Source organism: Myodes glareolus, chromosome 14 (assembly GCF_982192425.1).
Source record: "Myodes glareolus chromosome 14, mMyoGla1.1, whole genome shotgun sequence".
Classification (NCBI taxonomy): Eukaryota; Metazoa; Chordata; class Mammalia; order Rodentia; family Cricetidae; genus Myodes; species Myodes glareolus.
Window position 1 is genome coordinate 6,414,486 of NC_142039.1, and position 27,311 is coordinate 6,441,796.

Consider the following 27,311-nt stretch of genomic DNA (forward strand, 5'->3'; position numbering starts at 1 on the left):
GCCAAAGGATAAAAGATAAGAGATGCTTAAATACACTCCCACCAGGATGCCTGGCCTGATGGTCCCAAGATATAGGAGATCAGACGTGAACTATCTAACAATTAACCTAATACCTATATTTGAGTTGTATCAAATTCAAAACTTCCTTGCACATCCAAAGTTTACTGAACATACCAAGATATTTGAAGCTTTAGAGTTTGCTACTTTTTGCAATATAAAAGCAGAAATTGGCACTAAATCACGAGCTAAAAATGATAAAACAGAAACAAAGCTTCAGAAACTCCCTCAGCACCAAAAGTAGTCAGAACCAAAATCTTCCAGAATTCCTCAAATGAGTACATTTTAAGGAAAGATGTCCAATTATTCAAAATCTCAGCAAGCAATGGCAGGTGAATTAAAGATTTCGGAAGCTCATCCAAATCTGACAACGTCTTCGTGTAAGTAAATCTTGGCTCAGAAGTAAAAGAATTTTAAGAAATGTCTTCTAAATGGAATTCTACACCAATTAGTAGATAGTTAACAGTTGATTAATTCATGTTGCTAAATCACGATAAATGTATTTGAAATTAAAACTCACATATCACACAAGAATCTATTAGAAAGTATATTGCATAAATGTCTGCTCTTTCAACAGACAACACGTAGGCACATTATGCACTAATGGATTTTCTCCAAGAGTGAGTGAGTTACTTTAAGCATCAGTTGTTACAAAGTAAGCTCAGCTTCTTCATTCAACTCACTGTCTGGCTTCCTGTCTCACCCTGTGATCTCTTGCATACCCTTCTTTTTTTTTTTTTTTTTTTTTTTGGTTTTTCGAGACAGGGTTTCTCTGTAGCTTTGGTGCCTGTCCTGGAGCTAGCTCTTGTAGACCAGGCTGGCCTCGAACTCACAAAGATCCGCCCGCCTCTGCCTCCCGAGTGCTGGGATTAAAGACGTGCGCCACCACCGCCCGGCTTTGCATACCCTTCTTTATTCTTCTTTTATTTAATGCATGGGGTAGCACATAGCCTCTATCACAAGCTAAAAGCATGTACAACATGCAAGTATCGTATTGTTAGATCTCCAGAGGCATGTGCTAAATAATCCTCTTTTCCATATAAATTTCTCAGCCTCTGCTACTTGATCATAGCGACAGACAGGACCACAGTTTTTACAGGTCTTTACTTTCTTGCCATTTCTCTTGCCCCTGAAGGTGTAAACCCAAGGCCTCTGCTAACCACTTTAGTCACAAGTGATCTCTTTGCTCTCTGAACTCTGGGTGCTTTTCCTTGGCACTTACGGTGCCGTGAACAAAATAACCTATACTAGAATATGTGATGCCCTGTCAGAAACTTCACCTGCCAGTTGAATAAATGGATCATTGCCCTTGGAAATACACATTAGGGCAACTGTCTTCTTTAGATTTTTTTCTCACACTATTAAGATATATGCTCTATTTTTCTACTAGAAATATAAACCTTGAACATATGGATGGCATATTATAGTTACTTTAAAAAAAATCTCTACAGTTACTGGCACATAAGGTTCTGAGAACTGGGATTGATTGATGTTGGTGCCAATCAAACCTAAGATAAATCAAATGTTCTTTCTTCTTTTGTTACAGGGTCTCTCTATGTAGTTCGGGAAGTCCTGGAACTCTCTCTATGTAGACCAGGCTGGCCTCCAACTCACAGAGATCCCTCCCGCTTGAGTGCTAGGATTAAGGCTATGCACTGCCATATAATAAAGAACATCCAACTGTTAGTTATTATATTTTAAGTGGTTTACTTTGTTTTATTTAATATTGTAGCTCATGCAGATAAAACCAGAGTCAGACAGATTGTACATGCCAATAGGACAGAGGATCCAGTAGAGCCTTCTGGAGTAAAGGACATCTTATTCCTGTAACGGTTCAGACATTGGACAGTCACTGTCCACACAAGTCCATAGAGTACCTCATAATTTCATTAATTCTTTTTTAACTTAGATATACAGACTCAAGGGTGACAAAGATAAAAGCATCTACCATTGGACAATAATATTAATAACAGTATAAAACAAACACTGTTGCCTTTCATTAACAAAAGAAAATGTACCGAAGAAGGAAGATTAAACGGCTTTCCTATAGTCCTACAGTATAGTGGTTTGAGTAAGAATGGCCCCTATGGGCTCATATGTTTGAATGTTTGGTCCCAGATGGTGGATTTTTTTGGGAAGGATTAGGAGCTGTGGCCTTTTGGAAGAGACATGTCACTGAGAATGACTCTGAGGTTTCAGAAGCTCACCCCAGGCCCTCTCTCCATCTGCTGCCTATGGATCAGGATGTAAAGCTCTCAGCTACTGTTTCAGTACCATGTCTGTCTTCTCCCCACCATGGTGATAATGGATTAATCCTCTGAAACTGTAGGCATGCCCCCAGTTAAATGACTTCTTTTATGAGTTGCCTTGGTCATGGTGTCTCCTCACACCATAAGAACAGTGACTAAGACATGAAATGAATGAATGGTAACAGGAGGCTTTGAATCCAGGAACCTGCATGCAGACCATATGACCATAGTTATCATAGTAAGACCTGCCTGAAGATCATATGATCATGGTTATCATACTAAGAACTGGCCTACAGATCATATGATCATGGTTATCATACTAAGATCCTGCAAGCAGACAATATGATCATAGTTCTCATACTAAGAACCTGCCTACAGACCATATGATCAAAGTTATCACACAAAGAATGCACCTACAGACCATATGATCATAGTTTTCATACTAAGATCTGTTCTTTCAAATGATTTCAGCTTGCCCTTCTACTTTTCAACCCTTCAGAAGAAATTTATATGATATGACATATAAGCAACAGATTATATACCTAATAACAAAAATTAGTATCTGAAGAGGTACTTTGTTGTGTAAATTTCATCTAAGGACTTATGGAATCAAAGGAAAATACTGACGGTATGAGAACATGAGTAGGGTCAATGGTATGGCTCAGAGGCCGAATGCTTGCCTGGCATATTCAAGGCTTAGTTTCCCATTCTGTCTTAGTAAAAAGTAAGTATTATCTCTTGTGTTTCTAAATGGTCTGATTCCTGAAATTAATAATAATCTTATTGTGACATTTTGGACCATAAGTGGCCTCCAAAGGCTCTTGTGTCATTGGTTTGGTCACTGGGACAGCTCTGAAAAATGGTACATCAGATGGTCATTCTTCTCAGAGACTGGGGTGCTGACCTCTTCCCCCTCTCTTTCTTGCTTCCTAGCCGTGATGTGAACAGTTTATTTTCCATGTGCTTCCCCCACTTACCAGAGGCAATCCAGTCAACTGTGACTGGAACTCCTAAGCAATACACAAATAAACCTTTCCCCCTTCTAAGGTCATCATCACAGGTATTTTATAGTAAGGAAAAGTGAACAGAATATGCTACTTATTTACTTAGTAGCCTAAGCTCAAGATACACCCATGCCAGAACTGGACAGTAGCAAGAGTACAATCCCTGAGATGTATCTGGTCTACAAAAGATCCCCAACATCTATTCTTAAGAAGGAGGTCAGGGATGCTTCTTATTGTGGTGGGCAATGGTTAAGGCAGAGACCATACAGTTCAAAATGCTCAGAATAAGCAACTAGGAATGCTCAGTCACAGCAGGGACATCTACACCTACCCTGCTGTCCTACAAGTCTCAGGCAATGCTGAAAAGAGGGGAAGGAATAATGTAAGAGCCAGATGATAAGGAAGAATGCTATACCATGCTGTCCTCAGAGCTCACATGACTGGAGAACACATGAACTCATAGCAGGTACAATAACCTTCATAAGATTTGTACATTATCAAGCCAGTTAAAATTCCAGAATTCAGCAGAAGGGGCGGGCCTACAGAGGCACCACCCATAGTTAACGTGCCACTGGCAGTTGCTGGTTGCTAGGGGAGGAAGAGCTGCTTTTCTTCAGTAGATTTCTGTCCCCCAGTACATAATCTCACATGTACACACATATGGGTAGCACTAATTGGATTCAGTGTGTTAAAACATTTCTTTAAAAAATAATTATTTTTTAAAAGAAGGAAATAGGGTCTGAGAAATTATATATGCAGAACCAATCCAGACACACAGCAATGGACAGCCTAAAAGCCAAAGTTTCCCAAGGGTATGCATTCTAGCAGTCAAGAAAGAAAGACTGACCACCATGGTGGAGACAAAGGAACCTAAGAATGGAACTGACCAGAGATGACCTAAGGAGGCTGATGGCCTCCCAGGTCAGTGGTGTTCTTAAGCACAGAAAGCAGTGAAAGCTAACCCTTCCCAATCTCTCTCCTGAGAGGCCCCAGGAACTGCATTAATTATGGTCAAAAGTGCACTGACAAAATTACATCTAAACAGAAGTCTATGGCTATGACCAGAAACAAGAAGAAACAGCAAACATACTGCTTTAGCACCCAAGTACATGAGAAACTGTAGCGGGGAGCTGAAAAGTCACAAACTACTTTATAAACAATAAAGGGTACGATCACCAAGTTATCCAGCCAACACAATATGTTAGAAATAAACAGACCTGAACACATGCCTGTGAATGTTATGATTGATAAATGATTTTTCTAAAAAGTAAAGGTGATGTGACAAATGAATCCGTGGATTAAAAGCGTATTTAAAATAGCTAGCTGTACTGGAAAACATGTCCCAAATCTATTCCCAATGCCTCTAACAAGCTTTACAATCAATGTGTCAGGCAACTGGTCAGGATATATTTGACTCTCAGATTTCAGAAGAAGAAGCGTAAACAGGACCATATTCTCAGGCGCATTGTTAGGACTAAGGATGAGCCTCTGCACAGGCAGCAGTGTGACTTCCATGAAAAGAAATCCTATTTTTCTCAGCCAGTCTAGGTTTAGTTTAATTGACAGAGGTATTAACATGTTTGCTTTCTCAAGACTTATTTTGACTTTTAATTATTTGTATGCATGTGTTACTGTGTGAGTGTGTATGCACGTGAGTGCAGTACCTACAGAGATGAGAAAGACCCCTCGAGCAAGAACTATAGATAGCTGTGAACTGCCTGGCCTGACTGAAATCTAAACTGGGACCCTCTGAGAGAGTAGCATGTGCTCCTCACCCCTGAGCCTTCTTCCACCTATGTGTGCCATCTTAAAAGCAGAGTTAGGAAAACCAGACAGCAAATCCCCAGCTCTCTGGAAGTGGTGCATAGCAACAGCTAATGAATCTGAATAGTTCTTTACTATCACAAATAACTCAAAACTTTCAAGAAACCACACCAAGAAATAATTAAAGCTACAATATTAATCTTTTTTGACCACCCATGTCTATTAAAATCTATATAGAATTCTCATGATTGGTGATACATGAACTATGTGAATTTCTTCATTGAGTGTTGCTTTTACCCCCTTGACATCTGAAAAGTACAATTGTGTTCTTAGAAATCTGTACCCATCCTAAGAAGATGAATGATGGGTTTGCTGTAAAGCCATGGGAACATGAAGACATCTTTAATCCCAACCCTACAGGAGCAGAGACAGGTGAATACCACCAGAGACAGGTGAATTCCAGAGAAATAAGTAAGATCCAGGTTCAGTGAGAGATTCTGTCTCAAAACAATAACGTAGAAATACTCCACAGGTATTTCTACACACACACACATTTAACACACATGTACATGCATTAAGAATGTTTGAGAGTCCTAAAATTGTTTCAAATTGTTCTATTTCTTGACCTAGAACTTACTGGAACATAGATTATCTAGTTATCTCTTTCTGGGAGATATGGTAGAAAAAAATGAAAGACAAAAAGTACAAAGAAAAGGGGGAAGAAAGAGTCAAAACAATAAAGTGAGGAAGAAGGAGAAATTAGAGGGTGTAAGATGGGAAGAGGGGAAGAAGCCGTGGAAGCTGGGAATTAAAGATGGGTTTTATCCAGTTACACTTTCTGTGAACTACAAAAAGAATGTAACCTAATTTTTAATTTGGTCGTTGAATTGTGGAGGAAGATTTATGTGAATTTAGCTGAACAGTTTTTGTAAAGCTCACTATTTATATGTCAAAGAACAAGATGTCGCTTTTAAAATTATCATGTGTTGGTTCATTCTTTCAAATCTACATAAGTGACAGAAACACTCAACAATTGAGAACTGAGAATAATCGCTACTCGATTTGTAAGCCACCTACTCTAAATTCTTCATAGTCTTCTTTTGAAATCGTCTCACTAACAACAAACAATTGAATCTAAAGTGCATAGCTAAGTCCTTATGGTATATGCAAATTTTTCATTTGATGAAAATCATAATAATAGTTGATTATACCAGGTGTGACAATAGATGCTCACTAAAAGAATTATAGTCATTAATTTTAATTAAACTATTCACTTTTAATTAGAATGGCTTTCAGTAACTTAAATGAAGTAAAACATAAAGCAAAATAAAGTAAGATCTAGAAACTACATATTCAGATACTAGAAAGAATTTTGTAAGGAACCAGTCTCCAGCTGGAATTTTCCACTCTTGAGCAAGAATAAGGGCACTTTACAAACTAAAATGTAATTCATTTAAATTTTTCTTATGAGTGTGAGATAAGGATGAAACCAATGGGAAGAAATGTGCTAAATTAGATGAATCTGGTATCACACATAAATTTTATTTGTGAGTGTGTGTGCACATTCATGTGGATACCCATGAAGGCCAGAAAATAGAGTCCGAACCCTGGAGCTGGAGTTACAGACAAGTGTGAGCCACCCGACACTGGTGCTGAGAACCAAACTCCAATCCTCTTAATGAGCACCAAGAACTCTTAAGTTTTGATCCATCTCTCTAGTTCTGATACTAGACATGAATTTAAACTATAAAGTTAGTCTTACTCATGAGAACTATGATTAGGTCATAGCTTGATCTCTAGATTTTCTTGCACTCACAACTGAACAAAATCCTTATCTGAAACATAATGTAACTGATTCCTTAGTCTTGGTTTTCTCAGCTACAGCACTGAAAAAATGATATGTTTTATACGGCTGTGCATTCAGGACATGCTCGTCTCTATATATCTCTATGTATGTCTAGACAAATTCAGATGACAAAGTGAAAAAGAAAACTATAATAAATGTAGCTACTATAATTAATGACAATTAAATAAACATATTTGTTAGTAACGTAAGATAGTGCCCCACCAGAGCAGGAAATACATTCTAAGAAATCCTAAAGGCACCAGCCTAGAACTCAAACACTAAGCTAGAATCCATCAGTCAGTTAAAATGGGAAGTAGTGTGTTATTCTAAAGAAAGGGCGTGAACAAATAAATGCATAAAAACATGAAATCACATGGAAGAATTGTGGGAAGCAAGTGTCCAGGTATTACAGAATGGGACAAAATATAGATTTAGAAAATCATGCTGCACGACTTAATTATATACATTGTTAGGGTTCGTGAACTACAGCTATGCAAAACACTGTTGTAGGACTCATGAAGCTTAAAATCCTGCATGGAAGACCAACACATCAGTGCACACAAGTAGAGGCATTTACCAGCTCATATGCACTATGGAAAGAACTAGCGTGCACTCCACGCAAGAACAGAACTATCCCCACTTCCAGGAAAGTGGGCATCAGAGAGGTTAGGAAATATGAGCAGTCTGAAAACAAGCAAGCACTTTGAACTATCTTTAGCAATACTATCTCAAGAAAAAAAAATCAATACAATATAAATCTTATATAAAATTTCCCGAAACTCAGCAGTGCAGAGGTGTTGAGTTGGGAAAGGATGAGAGTAAATGCAGAAAGTACGACCAGAGCCCAGGCAGGCTGAGAGCATGGGTTGTAGGTGCTCTGCTCCAAAGAAAAGAAAAGGTGGAGGGGGCGGGGTGTTGCCATAGTATACAATAGACAGATTACTTTCTTGACTGTAGTAACTGCTTCTTGAAGGTGAACTATAAGATAGACAAATGTCACATGTCATCTCTTATCCAAGGCTCCTATCCTAAATCTTCAGATGTGAATACATATCCTGGAATAACTGCAGAAAGCAGGGAAGTGATAGAGGGACCATGGTGGGAACGGAAGAACAATAGAGAGGAGAGTAGAAATGTATGAGTGATCCAACGGGGGAAACAGAAAAGCCGAGGAACTAACTAGAGGGGGGAGATGAATATATAAGGGGCAGAATAAAAATAAGAACGTCTGGAAAAGTCACAAGGAACCATACTATTAATGATCTACCTAAAAATACCTATAATACACATTAAGTTGGTGTACAAAAATACATATATGGTTTAAATAAAACTTTTCCACCTGGTTTGACAATACTCTTTCTAAGAATCAAAGACCATCTAACAAAATTCCCAACACCAGGCATGAGAGGCCCTTATTTGAATTGTTGGCCCAGGTCCAAGACAAAACCTCACAGACTATTGCTATTGCCTTTGGCTGTCCCCAAGAGGTGGAAAGTAAATCCTTATTGCTGAAGATATCTCACACTTCAGACACAGGCCCAGAGGCGCCTGAACTGGGATTGACTGGAAAGCCTCCTCCCTGAAGGCTACATAAGGTTCCAAAGGAGGGAAGCCACCGACAGGCCTATTCTCCCACGTCAAAGACCAGAGTGACAAACAAGCCTCAGAGTGCAGGAGATGCACGCACCTTGGTAGTAATGTCATTTAACAAGAGGAACGTTATGCCTGGTGCTGGAAATCTAGCCACCTCCCCAGGGCTAGTGAAGTCATGGATCTTGGGGGAGAACCTGCAAACACTACTTCCCTAAACTGGAATAATTCCTAACTACACTCCAAATATCTGTTCTGGTGCCAACCGATAAATATAGTTCTTACCTCTCACCAAGGAAACTTCTCTTTGAAATAAACAGAGATCATTACAGAAACCCATAACTAGTCAAAAGGCAAAATTTTGGAGCCCATTTCCAAAACAGTTCCTGCATGGGGGCACAGGGATCTTTGTAGAAAAGGTGATAGGAAGACTGTAAGAAGTGGAGAAACAGAGGGTTTGCTGTAGGACTGTGTCTGCTGGGAGTGTCAGAAGTTCCACCCACAAAGTTTCACCAAAACAGAAGCACAACAATGGATGGACGTGCTGATGGGTGGGGGATGGGGAGGGAGCAGAAGACTGTGAGCAGGCTTTTCTATCCCACTTGCCAGCCCCCAAATAACCACATGGAGACTTCTTATTAATTATGAAAGCTTAGCTCAGCTGATAGCTTAAGCTTGTTTTTAATTAGCTCTTAAAATTTAAATTAACCCATTTCTATTCATCTGTGTGCTGCCCCGTAGGCTCTATCCTGCCTAGCTATTGACCATTCAGGTCTTTATTAAACCAATCAGAGTGACATATCTTTATACAGTGTGATCAAATATCTCGCTGCAGGAGGCCTCGACCCCATACAGAGAACTACAGTCTGTGAAGGAATGCTGAGAGCTGGCAAAAATTGTCTCCCCCAGAAAGCACACCAAGTAGCTGTCAGTATCAAATGGTCAACCCTAAAAGCATACATACCAGCAACATTGTACAGACTGAGCAGGTTATATCCATGTGCTTAGGAATGTATATGTAATTGTATATATATATATAACAATAATTAATTTAAAAAAGAAGCTATGAATTTGAAAGAAAAGCAAGGATTTTCTTTCTTTCCCATATAGGAAGGGAAAAAGGAAGGGGATATGACATAATTATATTATAATCTCAAAAAATAAATGATTTTTTTTAAAAAGCACATTGTATCACTCTACATCAGCAGTTCTCAAACTATGAGTCATGATACCTTTTGTGGTCAAACAACCCTTCCACAGCGATAACTTGAAACAATCCCGCATGTCATATATTTACATTACAATTCATAACAATAGCAAAATTACAGTTATGAAGTAGCAATAAAAGGAGTATTATGGTTGGGGATCATCACAATATGAGGAACTGCATTAAAGGATCAAAGCGTTAGGAAAGTTGAGAACCACAGTTCTAAATAAACATAATACTAAAAGTCATCACATGTATGGGGAGGTTAATAAAGTCCATCTGTAGTAAAGAAAGAAAAGATTCTTGAGTTATCAGAGGTAAAGTCAATATAGTGTCACATGACTGGGATGTGGGAGGAAAGGCTACTGCATTCACCAGGGGTCATGCAACAAACACTTTCATAATGCAAAATCTAACTGTCTCCGAACAAGGAGAAAAACAGACTATTCTAAAAAAAAAAAAAAAAAAAAAAAAAAAAAAAAAAAAAAAACAAAAAAAACCAGACTATTCTATAGCCACCTGCCCACTCCCTAGTCCACACTTAGGTCCAACACAGACCTCAGTGTGGCAAGAGCAAAGCTGCCTCTTCTAATTTGCTATCTGTTGCTGTGTCAAACCATGACCAACAGTAGCTTAGGGAGGAAAGGATTTATTTCCTCTTATGAGACAGTCCATTATCCAGGGAGACCAACGCAGGAACATGGAGGCAAGAACTTCTGCAGAAGCTGTGGAGAAGTGCTGCTTACTGGCTGCTTGCTCCCGATGGTTTGCTCAGTCTGCTTTCTTTGCTGTTTTGCTTGTGTGTTTTATGAGACAGGCTTTCTCTGTATAACAGCCTTGGCTGCCCTGAAACTTGCTTTGTAGATCAAGCTGGCCTTGAACTCACAGAGCTCTGCCTGCCTCTGCCTCCTGAGGACTGGGATTAAAGGCGTGCCACCTTCACCTGGCTTCAGTCTGCTTTCTTATGCAAGCCAGGACCATCAGCCCAGTGGTGACATCACCCACAATGGGCTGAATTCCGCCCCATCAATCACTAATCAAGAAAATACCTTCTGCTTCTCATTTGGACCTAGGGAGTTAAGTCCAGTGTTCCAATGTGGGTCTCCGTCTCCATCTCCATCCATCGCCAGATGAAGGATCTGAGACTCTTGTCTATTTCCAATCTCCAGGAGGAAAACTACCTGAATTTTCTTCAGGTTCACCCTCCTATCCAGCATCTCTAGGATCACGAATAATAGGCTCAAAGACCTTTAATTATGGCTAGAATCCACTTATGAGTGAATACATACCATATTCCTCTTTTTGGGTCTGGCTTACCTACTCAGTAAAGCATTTTCTTTTATTATTATTATTATTATTATTATTATTATTATTTATTTTTTTATTTAATTTTTACTGGGACCCCCTCCAGAATCAAGTCTCTTGCAAACCCTAAAATGGCTCCCTTAGCTGAGATATAAACCTCCCTGCTCCCACAACCATCCTTCCTCCCTCCCCCAAGCCATCCCCAATCCTCCCCCTCTCCCCTCTCCCTGACCATCTTCCCTTACTTCCACTCCTCACCCCTCATGCACCCGAGTTTGCCTGGCAATCTTGCCTAGTTCCACTATCCAGGAGGATAATTATATGATTTTCTTCAGGTTCACCTTCTTATTTAGCTTTTCTAGGATCACAAATTATAGACTTGAAGACCTTTAACTATAGCTAGAATCCACTTATGAGTGAGTACATACCATATTCCTCTTTTTGGGTCTGGGTTATCTCACTCAGTAAAGCGTTTTCTATTTCCATCCATTTGCATGCAAAATTCAAGATGTCATTTTTTTTTACCGCTGAGTAAAACTCTAATGTATATATGTTCCACACCTTCTTTAACCATTCTTCTGTTGAGGGGCACCTGAAGGAAAGAGAACGTGAACAAGGAAGGCAAGATCAGAGGGAACCTTCATCCGACGATGGATGGCAATACAGATGGAGACCCACATTGGAGCACCAAACTGAGTCCCCCAAGGTCCAAATGAGGAGCAGAAGGAGGAAGAACATGAAAAAGGAAATCAGGACCGCGAGGGGTGCGATCACCCACTGATACAAGGGGACTGATCTAATGAGAGTTCACCAAGGCCAGTTGCACTGGGACTGAACAAGCACGTGATCCAACCAGATTCTCTGAATGAGGCCAGATTCTCTGAATGTGGCTGGCCTGGAGTCTTTCTGAAAAGCCATTGACAATGACACTGGGACTTGTTTCCTCTGCATATACTGGATTTTTTGGGATCCAGTCTGTTTGGATGCTCACCTTCCTGGACCTGGGGGGGGGGGGAGGAGCTTGAACTACTGACAGGGCGGGAGACCCTTGGGGATGGAGAGGGAGGAGGGGAAGAAGTGGGGAGAGTGGGAGGGTGTTGGGAGGAGGGGCGGAAATGGTGACTTTTGTATTTTAATAAACTTTGAGGAAAAAAAAAAGAAAAGAAAATACCCACACGGAATTGCCTTCGGGCCAATCTGAAGGAGGCATTTTCTCCACTGAAGTTCCCTCTTCCCAGAGGACCCTAGTTTATACCAAGTTGATAAGAAATTAACCTGTACAGCTATTTATCTTCTTAAACAGTAACACTGAGCACTTTCCAAAATATGCATTAACTCATTTAAACATAATAGATTCGTTGCATGTTAAGTAATGTAATTATAAAAACAATTACATTTTCAAAAATACCTAGAAGAATATTATCATTTTACATTCTTGAAAATATCTTTTGTGTCTGCTTTATTCCAAAACAACAGGATTCTCATCTTCCTTTCTCTGTTCAATCGGCTTCTACATCACGCCTTCCCAAACCTGTGTACCCAGAAGACAGTTCAAACGTCAGCTAATGGCACTGAATTATCATGAAAATGTTTTTAACTTCACAGATTTCACTAGGAAGTTTAGGGAGCCAAGCCTGTGACACAATAATCACTACAAACATAAATAATTATAAAACTGACTCTTTTGCCTTTTTCCGGGTGAACATGGGATTGTAAGTACCAGCTGAGAAAAAGCTTTCTTACGCATAAAGCAGAGATTGTACTGACAAGCCAACAGTGGGATCTTTTAAAATAATTACATAATCAAGATCAGGCCATGGCTTCAGTTCTTTACAATAAAGACGAAGGGATAAAAATGTGGCTGGGGACAGCTCTGTTTTCTGAAGAACTACAGAAATAAAGTGGATATTCAATGCTTAGAACAGCACAGAAACACTCCTCCAGGAGGTAACGTGTGAATCAAAAGCCTTTTCAGAGCCTCACTCAGTCTCAAAGTCTCTGAACACGTTTATGACTCTGAACACCCAATATTTCTCTCTCCATATACTTTCCTGCTGTGTGAGCAGTAGTTGGAAATTTTCTCTATCAAGAGTTCTCTGGCTTTCTCTATCCCAATCCTTCTATCTTCAAAGACCTTTCAGTCCAGTCTCATCAATTAAATTTACTGACTTATCTGTCTCTCCACAAACCTACGTGAGGGTTTACATTGTGAAGTACAAAACTACGTACATAAAGAAGTGTGATACAGTTCATTGTAACACTGTAAAGTTTGTAGACAGAAGCTACCCAAACTATGAATACTCCAAACAAAAGTAAGAAAGTGTAATAACTTCAAATAACCAAAAAGAAACAAACAAACAAACAAACAACAACAAAACAAACAGGCAGGTGCTTGCACATTGCTTTACAGGCAGCAGCACTGTCAAGTCATCTCAAAACTCAAGCAAGGTTCCACTGATATCACCTACCACCCCCTCATTCTCTCAATGTATAAGCTGTGGGGAGGACAAAACAATGAGAAATTTAAACCTGTCGCTGGATGCACACATATGAACCACATGGTAAGACACCAGAAGTAACAGTAACCATAGTAATGAGAGGAAGAGGGTGGTAAGTAAGACTTGGTCTTAAGGAAACGAGGGAGGACAAGGAATAAAGTTTAACTCTTATCTAATACAGAGAGTTAAAGCTGCCTGAATCAGCCAAAGGCAGTAGCTAGACAACATGGCTTTTCCTGTGCTCCACAGGCAGTAGCTAGACAGCAAAGCTTACCCTGTGCTCCAAAGGAACTGCCAAACATCAGCTGCCTTGTTCCTCACCAAAAGCTGTGACAAGTTTGCTCCGTGTTTTCTAGAACTGCAGTGGAGGGAGTATCCGATTAGATCTGATTTGCTGTCAGAATGGGATTTCTTTTCCACATAAGCTAATGATGCAGGGTTATATTTAACCCCCAGAAGTCACCCTCAGGCACTTGATGTACACTCTGATTGCTTCTCATATCTAGATTTAGACAACCAGCAATTTTTCTGCTACAGAAAATGATAAAAGCAAAGGTTTAATAGGTAGTTTTACCCCTCCCAACTGGCTCCACTATAAATTTAGTTACATATTCTGAATCTGCTCACTAACTTCCAATTTCCTCAGATGCTCTCTCACCAAATGGAAAAGATTGAAAGAGTCTGGTACTTTGAGTCCATGTCCACTGATGTGTGTGATTTAATACTCTCATCCAGCCTACGCTTGCTTTCTGCATAAATTGGATATCTCCATCCATTAAACTCAGCCTCGTCAGGATTTCTAAGCCACAGAGATGCTTAGCAACATCTTAGTATTTCATTATCAACAACAGAGTCCAACATTGACTTAGCGTATTTTCACACATGTTCACCTTGGCATCGCTGTTCATGATGAGCTGAACCTCTCATATTTTCACAAATGTTCACCTTGGCATCACTGTTCATGATGAGCTGAACCTCCCATATTCACTTCTATTCGCTTCCTGCTGTCTAGTTTGTATTCTAGCTCTCTGTGCAGAGTGAGTCCCTTCCCTCTCCAGACACTTAGCAGATGCTCAGACAATTAGTCAAAGCTTTCACCAATTCTTATCCAAGAAGACAAATCAGACCTCTAAGATCCTGTTTCCAACTGGACATGACCACCATTTAAAGTCACAATCATACACTAAAACAAAAACAGCTAGCCAGAAAGAAGCTCCTGCGGCCAGTCAGTTTAGAGGCTCATAACTGATAACAAGAAACTATGAGCACTTAGCCCTATCGTTCCCCTACCGCCACCAAGGCTGGGAGAGCATTACACAAGTGAAGCAGAAAACAATTTAGAGCAGAAAGGAAGAAGCTCTGTAAAACGCTGTCATTTAGACATGATGGAGCTGCATACACTCAAACTGGCTTCGGATACCTGCACAATGAAGCCAATCCAACTTCCAACAAATACAGGGGGCACTCTCCAGGCTTCATCCCTTACTGGGCACATATTGGCAACTGATATTCACTGAGGGAGGGGAAGTCATTTTTCATTTCTACTGTTACCAGGGTGTGGTCACTGGCAAGGCTACCACGCTTCATTGGATGGCCTCGTACCCACGAACACATGAGCAACACAAGTTGGACTTAGGCTATCAAAAAGGGAGAGAGGGAAGAAGAGGAAGAGGAGAAGAAAGAAGATGAAGAAAAAGAGGGGAAGGAAGAAGACAATGGTGATAATGGCATGAAGCTGGGGAGAGCAAAGAGGGGAATTGGAAGGGGAGAAATGGAGAGTAGACAGAGTCATGTATGACATTCTCAAAGAATTTTTGAAAAAGGGTCTTTTTTTTCCTGCAACCACTTACCTGCCTACAAAATAGGATCACTTACTGGTCCTAGGCCTAATCTGGACAGAAGCTTGCCGTGTCTCTTGGAAACTTGTCCCGGCCACCTCTGGGTTACATTAGTACTTCTGGACTGGTTTCTGCCTAATTCCCCATAAGAGTGATTCTACCATGTGTCTTGGTTGAACTCCCAGTAAGAGAGCCATAGCAATGTCATCCCGTGGTCCCCTGCTGGTCAGAGAGCCTTTTTCTAAGTAATCATCCATTATTTTCACCACCTTGCTGTAGCTTAGCTTCCCAACCCACCACATCAGATATTTTTATCTCTGTCAGGTCGCAGCTCTTGGTTTCCTTGTGTGCAAAACAGAAATAACTATCATAGCTATCACTCAGAATGACTATATGTTACATGAATATGACTTAATTATTATTAAATGTTTCTCACATGGAAATTCAGAAACAAACATTATGTACTGAGACAAATTGCTTTTGGGATCTCATAGACTTTGTGCTTGAGCAAAGAAAACTTAAATACTAAGCCAATAGCCTGGATGCCTAGGGGAAACTGCTGCCACATATTTGTAATCCTTACTTGGAAGCTGACTCAGAAGGATCACAAGTTCGAGACCAGGCTGAGCTACATGAATCTTTGCCTTTAAAAAAAAGTGTGGGGGGGGGGGTTGGAATGGGAGGTTAGCTACCATAGCTCAAAGGTCGAGCATATGGCTATATGAGAAGGCTCCGGGATTGATTCTCAGCATGGAGCATGGGTACCTTTACATGTACCATTCATGAATAAGGTTTTCTGAAGATTTTATTTTTGTAACATTTCAGAGAGTCCAGAAATAAAATGAAAGAAACAGTAACTCCTAAAGTAATTGTTAGTAATAAGTTATTTAAATTTACTTTTAAAAAAATCTTGAGTTTATAGATAATTTTACCATTTCTAAAGATGTTAGCAATTTCCATGTTAATAAGATAGATGTGCTTATTTATTTTTACATAAAGAATTAAATATTGCTGGACATTTGATACTGTATCTTCAAAGTTATTAAAAATTGATAAATATTTTTACTTTATAATTATCAACGCTGCTAATGTCTCTGTAGCACAAAACCACAACTGAAATCATACAATGGGAAAAAGAAAACATCTTCAACAAACAATGTTGGCATAACTGAATATCAACCTGTAGAAGAATGCAAATAGATCCATATCTATCACCCTGCACAAAACTCAAATCCAAATGGATCAAAGACCTCAACACAAATCCAGTTACACTGAACCTGATAGAAGAGAAAGTGGGAAGTAACCTCCAAAGGATTAGCACAGAAGACAACTTCCTGAATATAACCCCAGTAGCACAGATCAACAATTAATAAATGGGACCTCTTGTAACTGAAAAGCTTCTGTAAGGCAAAGGACACTGTCAATAAGACAAAACAACAGCTTATAGAATAGGGCCATTTTGTAAATGGTAGGAATTAAGAAGTTTTGTCCTAATTCAAAGTAAAAATTCATTTCATCATTTTTATGAAATTCAAATTAGCAACTCAACAGTTTTTAAAATCAAATATTCTAGAACAATATAATTCAGAGATATACATATTTAATCTTTACATATTGAAGAATGATAGTGAGAAAATATTAAAATTATATATTTTCCATAATTATAAAGTTTCTATAAGAACATAAACTTTGGGGATCAAGGGAGACTCAGAAGCTAAGAGCACTTGTCGCTCTCAGAGATGGCACAGGTGGTATGAAGTGTGGTGCAATGTGTGCACACTGTGCTCAGCAGCAAGGCTGCAGTGACATCATGCATGCAGCAGGGAGAGCGCGGCCGGAAACACCTGGGAATCATGACATGTTTCATTTCCAATTACTTTTGGGTCTTTACATGTTCAGAAATTGCTATTGCCATTTTTTTTCACATGGCCGACAGTTTAAGACACTGGGAGGTGGCTTGTACAAATCATTCTACATATATTTTCGAAGTACGGGTTTCACTTCTTAGTACAAAAATTGGCTGGCAGGTTGGCCTCTTGCCAAGCCCCTACTCTCCTATTTTAGAAAGACTTCTTCATACCACAGCTGTTCTCTATACATCTGAATCCTCGTGAATTGTTAAATCATACTGGAGAACCTTTCCTTTATCACTGAACTATTTTAATACATCATAATTCACATAGCCAATTCTGTATTGTACATTTGTTTCCAAAATTTCAGCGCACACTACTGTAATGAATGTTGTGACATGCAGATATGTGTAGCAGTTTCAGAAGATTTTCTTTGACAAAAGAAAAAAAAGACAGTTTTAACCAAGGTGCCTTACTTTTAGTTATAATAATTTTACCATCTTATCAGAAAGTTCAATAAAAACTGCATTTCTATCAATTCTTCATGGTAGTATGCTCAGCACACAGTACAATAATTTGGTTTTGGTTAGGAATGGTTTGGTAAGACAAAGTTTTGCTGTGTGTAGATGTAAGTTTCTGTCCCACTCAGTCCCGGAGCTGATCAGTCACAAAGTAAGGCTTATATTAACTATACAATGTTTGGCCTATTGGTTCAGATTTACTGTTAGCTAGTTCTAACAACATAAATTAACCTATAATTCATTCTTGGTTGTGTTTAGCCACGAGGCTTGGAACCTTTGCTCAGTAGTGCATCTCATCTTGTTTCCTCTGCATCTAGATGGTGACTGTGTCTCTGCCTTTCCTCTTCCCAGAATTCTCCTAGTCCAGCTGCCCCACCGATACTTTCTGCCTGGCTACTAGCCAATCAGCACTTTATTAAACCAATATAAGTGACAAATCTTTACAGTATAGAGAGCATTGTCCCACAGAGGCTGTGTCCAGATTGGTCTTGAAGTCACAGTCCCCCAACCTTAGCTTCTTGATTTCAGAAACTACTGTTGGTTAATCTGGTAGGCAAAGTTTTTTCATGTCTGAGAACTGTGTGAAGATTTGCCTGTTATGATAGAGGTTATTTATTTCTGTGTCTTCAAGTTCCTGTTTTGTATGTTAGCCACTTAGTACCTAAAGCATGTCATGATTAATTATATCTTCAAGTTTTCTGGATCTCTCAAGAAGGAAGTGATTTATTTAAATTATTATTTCCTTTATTAGTCCATGTTATTTTATGGAGTAAGAATACACTTGGAACACACACGTGTAATACTAGCACTCAGAAGCTAAGGTGGGATGACTGTTGCAACCCTAAGACCAGCCTTGGCACTAAGCTAGCTAGGGCTGTATAGCAAGTCTCTGTCACACACACACACACACACACACACACACACACACACACACACACACACCTTGCAAAATGCATTTGAGTTAATCTATCAAAAAAGTACCTTGTAGAAAATCAAATGTATACATTGTTAATTATTAAATTTACAGTTCGTGAGACTGTGTTCAGCAAACCTCAGACAGAGACGGCTAGTATAGTCAGTTAAACAGGAAATTAAACAGGAAGAAATTCCCATCAGAAGTGGCTTGTGTGACCCAGTGTTAGAACCAGTGCTCTGCAGTTAGACAGAACAGAACCCACAACTCGCAGCTCTCCATAAGGAAAGATAGGACGCAGTGTTCTAGTGGAGGAGATGTCAAGATGAGCAGCTTCAGCGTCTTTTAGCTTCCCACACCAGAGTCACACTCTCCCAACCACAAGATGGCGAAGGGCACGGCTGTACCCTTGGTTCAGTTGCTGGGAGCATGCAATTGAGCAAAGTTTTCTCTCACCCGATTTGTATGAATCAAAACTTAGTTTAGGAACTGTTAAGAACATGATAAAAATTCTCAGGAAAAAAAAATCAATTGTCATCCACAAATTTTAGATTTAAAAAGATTATGTAAGAAATTCAAACAGGTTAATTATTCACAGCCAAGAGAACAAACAGGGAACTCACTCAGTGGGTCTTGGTAAAGCAAGGCTGTTTCACTGAACCGCAAGATATTTAGCCTAATGGAAAAGCGACTTAACAGTAGCCAAAAATAATCTCCAAATAGCTGAGTGAAAGGTTTCCATTTTTAATTTGGACGGTTCCCATGGAAGAAAGCAAAAGCAATGTCTGAAGAGGAAGGGAGGCCATCAACAGGGAGGTGTCTGCAGATTTTGCCTTAGCGCTTGGCACCCTGCAAACTGCCTTGAAGCAGCACCATGGCCTTGCTCTTCATTCTGATGATGAGGCCTTGTTCTCTTTAAACAGCCACAATTTGCACTGATGAGGATGAAAAGAAAAGACACGATGCACTGACAGGCATTTACACGTCTGAATGATGGCCGGTTCACGGCTCTCCGTTTGCTGGAAGACTTATCCGTTTCCAGCATGACATAATGGCATGTAAAAACCAGTGTGCAAGGGTTGTACTTCATTTCTTTTTCTCTGGGACAAGGTTTTACCCCCAATTCCTGACTCCCAGGATCACAGCACAAGCTGCCATGCCTGGTTCTGATCTCATTCCTTTTCCACCAAGCTAACACAGTAGCTCACACGAAGACTTCAGAAGCCAGTATTCGTTTCAAGCTTGTCCTTAGTGTGTCCGTCATTAAATTGGAAGGCAATATTACTGACTGAGCTGTTCATAGAAACTCAATGATTTAATTTTTTTTTTCGAGACAAGGTTTCTCTGTAACTTTGAAGCTGTTTTGGAGCTCACTCTGTAGGCCAGGCTAGCCTTGAACTCACAGAGATCTGCCTGTCTCTGTCTCCCAAGTTCTGGGATTAAAGGCATGTGCCACCACTGCCCAGATATTCAAAGATTTGAGAGTCTTCAAAACCTACGTGTCACCTCTACACTACGAGCTAGATCATCTTCTAGAACTGGCTGGCCACCTCCCTGTCTTATATGGTAGTCACTGGGACAAGCAACTATTAGATGTTTGAATGAGGCCATTTACTTGAAATTTTCATTTGTATTTAATTTTATCTATTATGTATTAAAACTAGTAGCCACATACAGCTATGGCTAGTGCCTCTCACAATAGACAGCACAGTTGTAGAAGTAGTTTCTAAAATTTTCAGAGAAGATAAGAGCCCTGGTACAACAGGGCACGTAAGATGAGAACTGTAAGCTACTGCTTCCAAATTTCTCACTAAGTTGGAAATTAAGCTAAAGATCTCTGGGAAAGCATGGTAAATCCTGGTATGCTCAAGGGACTAAGTTGTGTTCTAAGTGCAAGCATTTCCAAAAGGGAATGGCCAAGTACTGCTTTCTTTACATCTTTGCATTAAATTCTTCTTCTTGTCAACTAAATAATACCCATTCTTACCTTTTTAAAGCATATTTTCTAACCAAAATTATGTGGAGTTACAGACTCCAACCTAAGGCATCCCATTAAGGGGGAATGTTGGGATGCTATCTGTGACTTGTGTGTATGTGTGTATGTATATGTGTATTGTGTGTACATGTATACAGATATATACTGTGTGTACATATATACATATATATATAGTGTGTGTGCATATGTACATATATATAGTGTGTGTGTGCATGTATGCATGTGTGTGTGTTGCATGTGTGAAGAGATCACCTGTCTCTGCCTCCCAAGTGCTGGGATCAAAGGTGTGTGCCACCACCACCTAGCTTGACATTCAGCAGGCACTTACAGTCCTATATGTACATACTCTCACACAGACATACATGTATATATATAATTAAGAAAATAAAAATAAATATTTAAAATGTCAAGTGCCTGCTGAATCCGAGAGAGGGAACTGAGCTTACAGACAGTTGCAAGACTCCTGATATGGGTGCTAGGAACCAAGCTCTGGTTCTCTGTACGATCAGTGTGCACTAACAATTCTGAGAAAGTATTTCAAAGTGAGAATACTGAAAATATATATTTGAAAATGTTTCCAGTGTGTGTGAGTTTTGTTACCAGAATCTAAAAATATTCAGAGCCTTGCAATTTAAACTTGAAAGCAAAAGTTCCCAATCAATCCTGCAAGAAGAGAATAAGCTAATTTTAAATATATATATATATAATTTTAGCATTCAATGTTTATATTATTTATATTTATATATTTAAAGAAATATACACATATATGCAATATACATATATTCCTTTAATAGATACATATTAAGCATATATATTTCTTTAGAATACTAAAATGTCCAGTTTTCAGATTAGCTTATAGAGACCAACACCAGATAAGATGAAAACCTGCTGTATAAACCTTTAAAAAATTGGTAGATGGAACTGAAAAAATGGACATCATGATTTAGAAAAAAGAATCAACAATGGATTCATTCCACTTGTATCGCTAGATCCTTGCAGAGAGTGCTCATCACTGGTGACAGTTGTTAAAGCTAAGAAAAATGCCTGCTGAACCTAGAGACCCTTGGGTTGTTGTATTCCTAAGAAATAAATTATTGTAACAATGATGACAAATAATTAGTTGTAACATTCTTAACAAAAAAATTTACTAAGGTACAAGATAACTGTAATGCTCTCTTTAAAAATATAATTGCTTACTTTTACAAAATACAATTTTCATTAAGATATTTCAGCCTTACACCAACCTGATTAAGTTTTCTGATTTACAAAAAGATATAAATACAATAAAAGATTTGTATACTCTGTATATTTAAAATGTAGGAGGCACTTAATGTTTACTAGTGGCCTATAATCAAACAGCTTAAAGCTACTGTATTAGTGTTTCCCTATTTCCTGCTGTTGTTGTTGTTGTTGTGGAAATAAACAAAATGAGACTTTGAAAATAAAAATCTATTCATTTTGCATGTGTAAACAACTGTACGAAGGAATTCTTTGTGCACTCAAAACATCGGTAGGAAAAGAGGCTTAAGAAGGAAATTCTGCGACTATCCAGAGGAATCGCCATGCACGCCGTTCTGAGAGGTGCTCTCACTTCTTGTCTTGCTATGTTCCTGGCGAAGGTGCCATAGATTCCTAGACCTGGCTATATGAATCCAGTGGGAAATTCTTTTTCCTCATAGTGTTCCTGGGGCTTTTGTCATTGTCCCACATCAGTTTTCCGTTTCCAGCATCAGCCCTGCTCAACTGATATAACTTGTTCCGGGAGCCAAAAGGTCAACATCTCAGAAGAATTTCAAAGTGAAGTTGGGACATATATAAGTCCCTCTACTGTTTAAAGAGGAGAATATTAAATAATAGCAAAATACAGAACCTACTCCAAACTATAGCATCTTGGTTTCTAAGGATCCTGATATTCTTAAAGATAAGATCCTGCGTCTAAAAATGTGACTCACATTAAGTATTTTTCAAAATAAATGAGTTTACACAGTGAGCCCTAGAGTTAGAACTACAAGATCAGGACAAAAGAAAAATGGAGCAGATGAGAAGTGCTTTGAGCAGCAGATTTTTCCTTGTTTCCCTTAAAAGTGAACTCTTCAAGAACAGTTAGATCATAATCACCAATTCACACCAGCACAGAGACAGGATACAAGTGGGTTCCTAGTGCTTTGTTTTTCAGTTCACACCAACACAGAGGACAGAAAAGGCATTCCTAGTGCTTAGACTTTCAGACTCACACCAGCACAGAGAAGGACAGAAAGGGACTCCTGGTTCTTAGACGTCAGGTGTAATGTGCATTGATTGCTGCTTGAAGAGACCAGCACCACCAGAGGAGCTTAGAGAAGTGTGAACAGCTTCACGATAGCCCTTGTAGAATATATACGACCACATCAAGAACCTCCTGATCCTGGCACAGATACAAAAGCCCTTATGTTCAACTTGAATACCTGTAAAAGCCACAGATCGGGGAGGGAGCATGTTCTAAATCAAAATATGTGGTATCTTATTTTTTCCTTTCTTTTCAAAAATAAGTTAATTTTATGGGTTTGAGCGCTTAGTGTGCATGCATGTATGCACCATATATGTACCTGGAACTGGGAGAAATCAGAAGAGGTCCCTAGTTCTCCTGTAACCTAAGTTACAGGAAGTTGTGAATTGACATGAACCCTGGTCCTTTGCTCACAGCCAGTGGTCTACCCACTAAGCACCCTCTCCAGCCCATCATTTCAGCTTCTTGATAGTACTTTTAGAGTACTGAGCTTCTTGCTACAACATATTCAAATAAGTCATTGAACTGTCAGTTGTCCTAAAGAATGTGCTTTCTGAGTTTTTCTTTGAGAAACTGGGTAAATATGATGCATATATATGTATCATGAAAAGTCACATATTTCAACCTAATCTTTGTTCACTGGAATAGAAAACAGTATCGTTTCTTGGAATAATTTATTTGAAAGCTCTAAAATACACAAGACTCAGAAAATTAATATTGCTGGTGCAATAAAAATAAATCAATCTTCTAAAAGTAGTTATTGGTAATAAAACCATCCAGTTAAAAAATGAATGCCACAAAGAAACAAAATGACTTAAACATTATTATGAGCTAAGAAGGGCCCATCTTCCTATTTCTAAACAGACTGTTGACTCCAGCACCCATACCAAAGCGAGGCTGCCTAGAAATGGTCACTCTTAGACCAATAACCACAGTGGGAATCCAGCACGGGAAAAAAGTCCATGCTAGTTAGAAACAATGCAAAATGGCCATGTGCAATCGCCATGGAGATAACCAAACTAAGGAGAATCACCAACTGTCAATTGAAATTCATATGTTTGAAATTGCTAGAGTCATTCAAAGGGAAGTAAAGCCTCAGAAATATTCAAAACCATAGGATGACCAGATAGAGACAGAAGGTTTTACCAAAGCAAAAGGGCTCACATACATCACAAAGTCCCACTTAGTATGGGATTGAGGTGAAAAGCTACAGAGGGTTGGCTGTGTGAGGGTCTATAGACATGGAAGAGATTTGAGCACATACGCGAGGAACCAAAGAGGAAAAATAGCATTATATGAACATTATGGAGGTTGGATAGGTTTAAAGCAGTATCTCTCAACCTGTGGGTTGTGACTTTTTGGGGAGTCGAACAACTCATTCATGGAGATTACCTAGGACCATTCTGCATATCCGATATTTATATTACAATTCACAACAGTGATAAAATTACAGTTATGAAGCAACAATAAAAATAAGTTTATGGTTCACAGTCACTACAACATGAAGAACTGTATTATAGCGTAATTGTTAGGAATGTTGAGAACCACTGGGTTTAGAGGACATGGGAGAGTATGGAGGTGTTGGGGTGCTGGGGGGTGGAGAATTGGAGGTTATTGTGATAAAGAGAATGGAAGTGGATAAAGGTATATGTGATGCGTAGGGGAGAGTGGGACTTTGGGGGATCATTGGGAGAATGGTGACCTTGGTGCTATCTGAGCATGGTATTGTTGGGTGTGCACAAAGTGCACATGTGAAGGGATTATATCCATATATGTTCACACATATGCCTGTGTGCCCATAATTACAATGACATAAGAAGTACTAAATGGCAAATGTCCCTTCTGGCTCGGATGGCCTTGCTCTAAAACCATATGTGTGCAGTATGCATAACTGCCATTCACCACTGGAAAAGTTCAAATTAAAGATGCTGGGTATGACTTTGTAGAAACACCACAGCCTCCTATTTAAAATAAACTGAGTCAACTTTCTTTACAAATTTATGGAGTTAACCTTGGGATATTCCAAGTATTAAAGGTCAGAAAACTGGAATTGTGTGCATTTTTTTTTCACAGCATCTTTGGACCTTAGAGACAGATTAGTGAGAAGATATTCTTTAGTATGTCATCATATTTCTTCTTTGAAACTGCAAAAGGCAAGGCTCATTGCTGTGGCTGTTGCTTCCTGAACAACAAAAAAAAGACGGGTTTTCCCAGAAGTGTGATCTCCGTTCTTTATCAGCCAGAACCCCACCCAGTCAAAGCTGGTGGGGGTGGAAAGGAGGAAATTGCACACAACCGTAACCAATCCCTTTCCAGGTTCCTGCATAGCAGTTTCTCCTTGTTTTCCAGACTACCCTGCCGTACCTGCTCTACTCCATTTGAGCAGATGGGATCTCACAAATGTGACAATGAACATCACCATGCATGAAAAGATGTTTGCTCTGTTTGGTCCCGCTGGGGCTGTTTCCTCATTTTGTGATTGTTGTACATTTCTAGCCCGTTCTAATGAATTAAATCACCCTTTCATCAAAGTCAAATTTCAGCCACAACCTTACTTTTGGTCTTGTCTTAAGAGTCCCCAGAACAGTTTCTCTGCAAAAATGTTGTTTTCTCTCCTCTTTCAGTTTATTTGACAGAAGTGAGATCTGTCTGGATTCTTTTCTTCTCATTCGGATGTGCAGGGTCATTCACCCACACAAATAAAAACATGTGCGAGAGCCATCCACGCATTTGCCTCCGATTTTGGAAGATCTAATCCTTGTGTTCTTACCTCTGAGTTGTTAAGATGGCATTTGTGAGTCCCTGAAAACCAGCCGTCACTCGAGCATTGGTCAATGTCCACTTTCTGGAGATTTATATCAACCTTCATCACACCCCTAAAATGAAACAGATAAAAAGAAAAAGTCAACGTGAGGCTTGACATTTTCTAACTGTGTTCTGCCCTGGAAATGAGACAAACATAAAGAATGTCCAAAGCTGTTCACACTGCTGCCCTCTTAGGTTTAACTCAGGTTTACTCAGTGAAGAAACATAGGACGGCAAATCTAGCAAACACTCATTTTGTTCAGCTTGCAAAGTAAGGACTTTGTACTTTGACAATCTCTGGCCTCTTAATGCAGTACCTGGAACACAAAAGGTGCTCAGTAAATAGTTGAAGATTTACTAAACTACACAATATGATTGTGGACATTGCAGAAAACTTGACTCTAAAATAACACCTGTCTCCCCCACCAAAAAAAGCCTTCTTTAAAGTGAGTTGTAGTCAAGTGCTAGTCTCATCTCACTCTCCTGCTAAAAATCCTCATCTGTGGTGGGAGCTCATAGAGGCTGGAGTAACCAGGAGGTAACAGTAGAAAAAGCTTCTATTTCCACTCACCTTCTATCAGTTATATAAATGCACAGACGATAGATAGGTGGATGTTTACAACATGATGTGAAATGTAGGGCATAGGAGTTAGTATAGTAGCTAAGATTAAGATAAAAAAAAGACCTGTGTTTGCTTTGACCAGCTATTAAGAGTTGTTGGCAAACTACTACCCAAAACACCAATGTTATAAATGTATTATTCAATAAATTCTGACATCATGGATAGACACAGGCATATCCATCTCGGCTTTTGACATAGTACACATGACAAATAATGAATGATAGTTATAATAAATTATATGATGTCTGCTGGGGTTTGTAGTATTGGTCTTGTTTGCTTGTTTTGGCTTGTTTTCAACTTGACACAAGCCAAGGTCATCAGGGAAGAAGGACCCTCAGCTGAGTAAACGCTGATATCAGATTGACTCAGACTGAGAGGCTGGTGAGACTGTGGATGCACTTTCTTGATTAGGGATTGACAGGGGAGGGCCCAGCTCAAGATGATGATACCATCACTGAGCAGGTGGTCCTGGGCTGTCCAAGAAAGCAAGATAAGAAACCATAGCAAGCAAGCCAGTAAGTAGTTTTCCTCCATGGTTTATGCTTCAGTTTCTGCCTGCAGGTTCTTGCCTTGAGTTCCCTCAATGACAGACTGTGATTTAGGACATATAAGCAAACTTAACTCTTTCCTCCCCAAACTGTTTTTGTTCATGGTGTTTATCACAGCAATAGAGGCACACTACGACAGGGAACTACAAAGGAAGAAACATCATGGTGGAGGGGAACAGGCCGAAGGGCTAAGAGGAGATCGGGATGAAATTTATGTCTGGAATAGTGACAGCCCTTCATAGCCTCACCTTTCATCACAGAATCATGAAGTTTCCCACTGGACTATCATTGGCTACATTTTAGTATTCTCCAACATTTTAGTATTCTCCCTTGAATGCCTCATTATAAAGCATAAATTAATCAAAATAGGTATTTTTATTTGTGTCAAAAGTTCTAGAAATAATGAGCTCAGTTTTTTGGTTTTAGGTTTTT

At 39.3% G+C, this 27,311-nt stretch overlaps 1 protein-coding gene across 1 annotated transcript in view; it reads right to left on the reverse strand.

Moving 5' to 3' along the window:
* Positions 1 to 27,311, reverse strand: part of Gpr158 (G protein-coupled receptor 158) — a 337,748-nt gene that overhangs the window by 272,252 nt on the left and 38,185 nt on the right. The window contains exon 2 of the mRNA XM_048461085.3: positions 25,675 to 25,780. Within this exon, the coding sequence (XP_048317042.3) occupies positions 25,675 to 25,780 (106 nt within the window). The remainder of the gene's footprint in view (positions 1 to 25,674; positions 25,781 to 27,311) is intronic.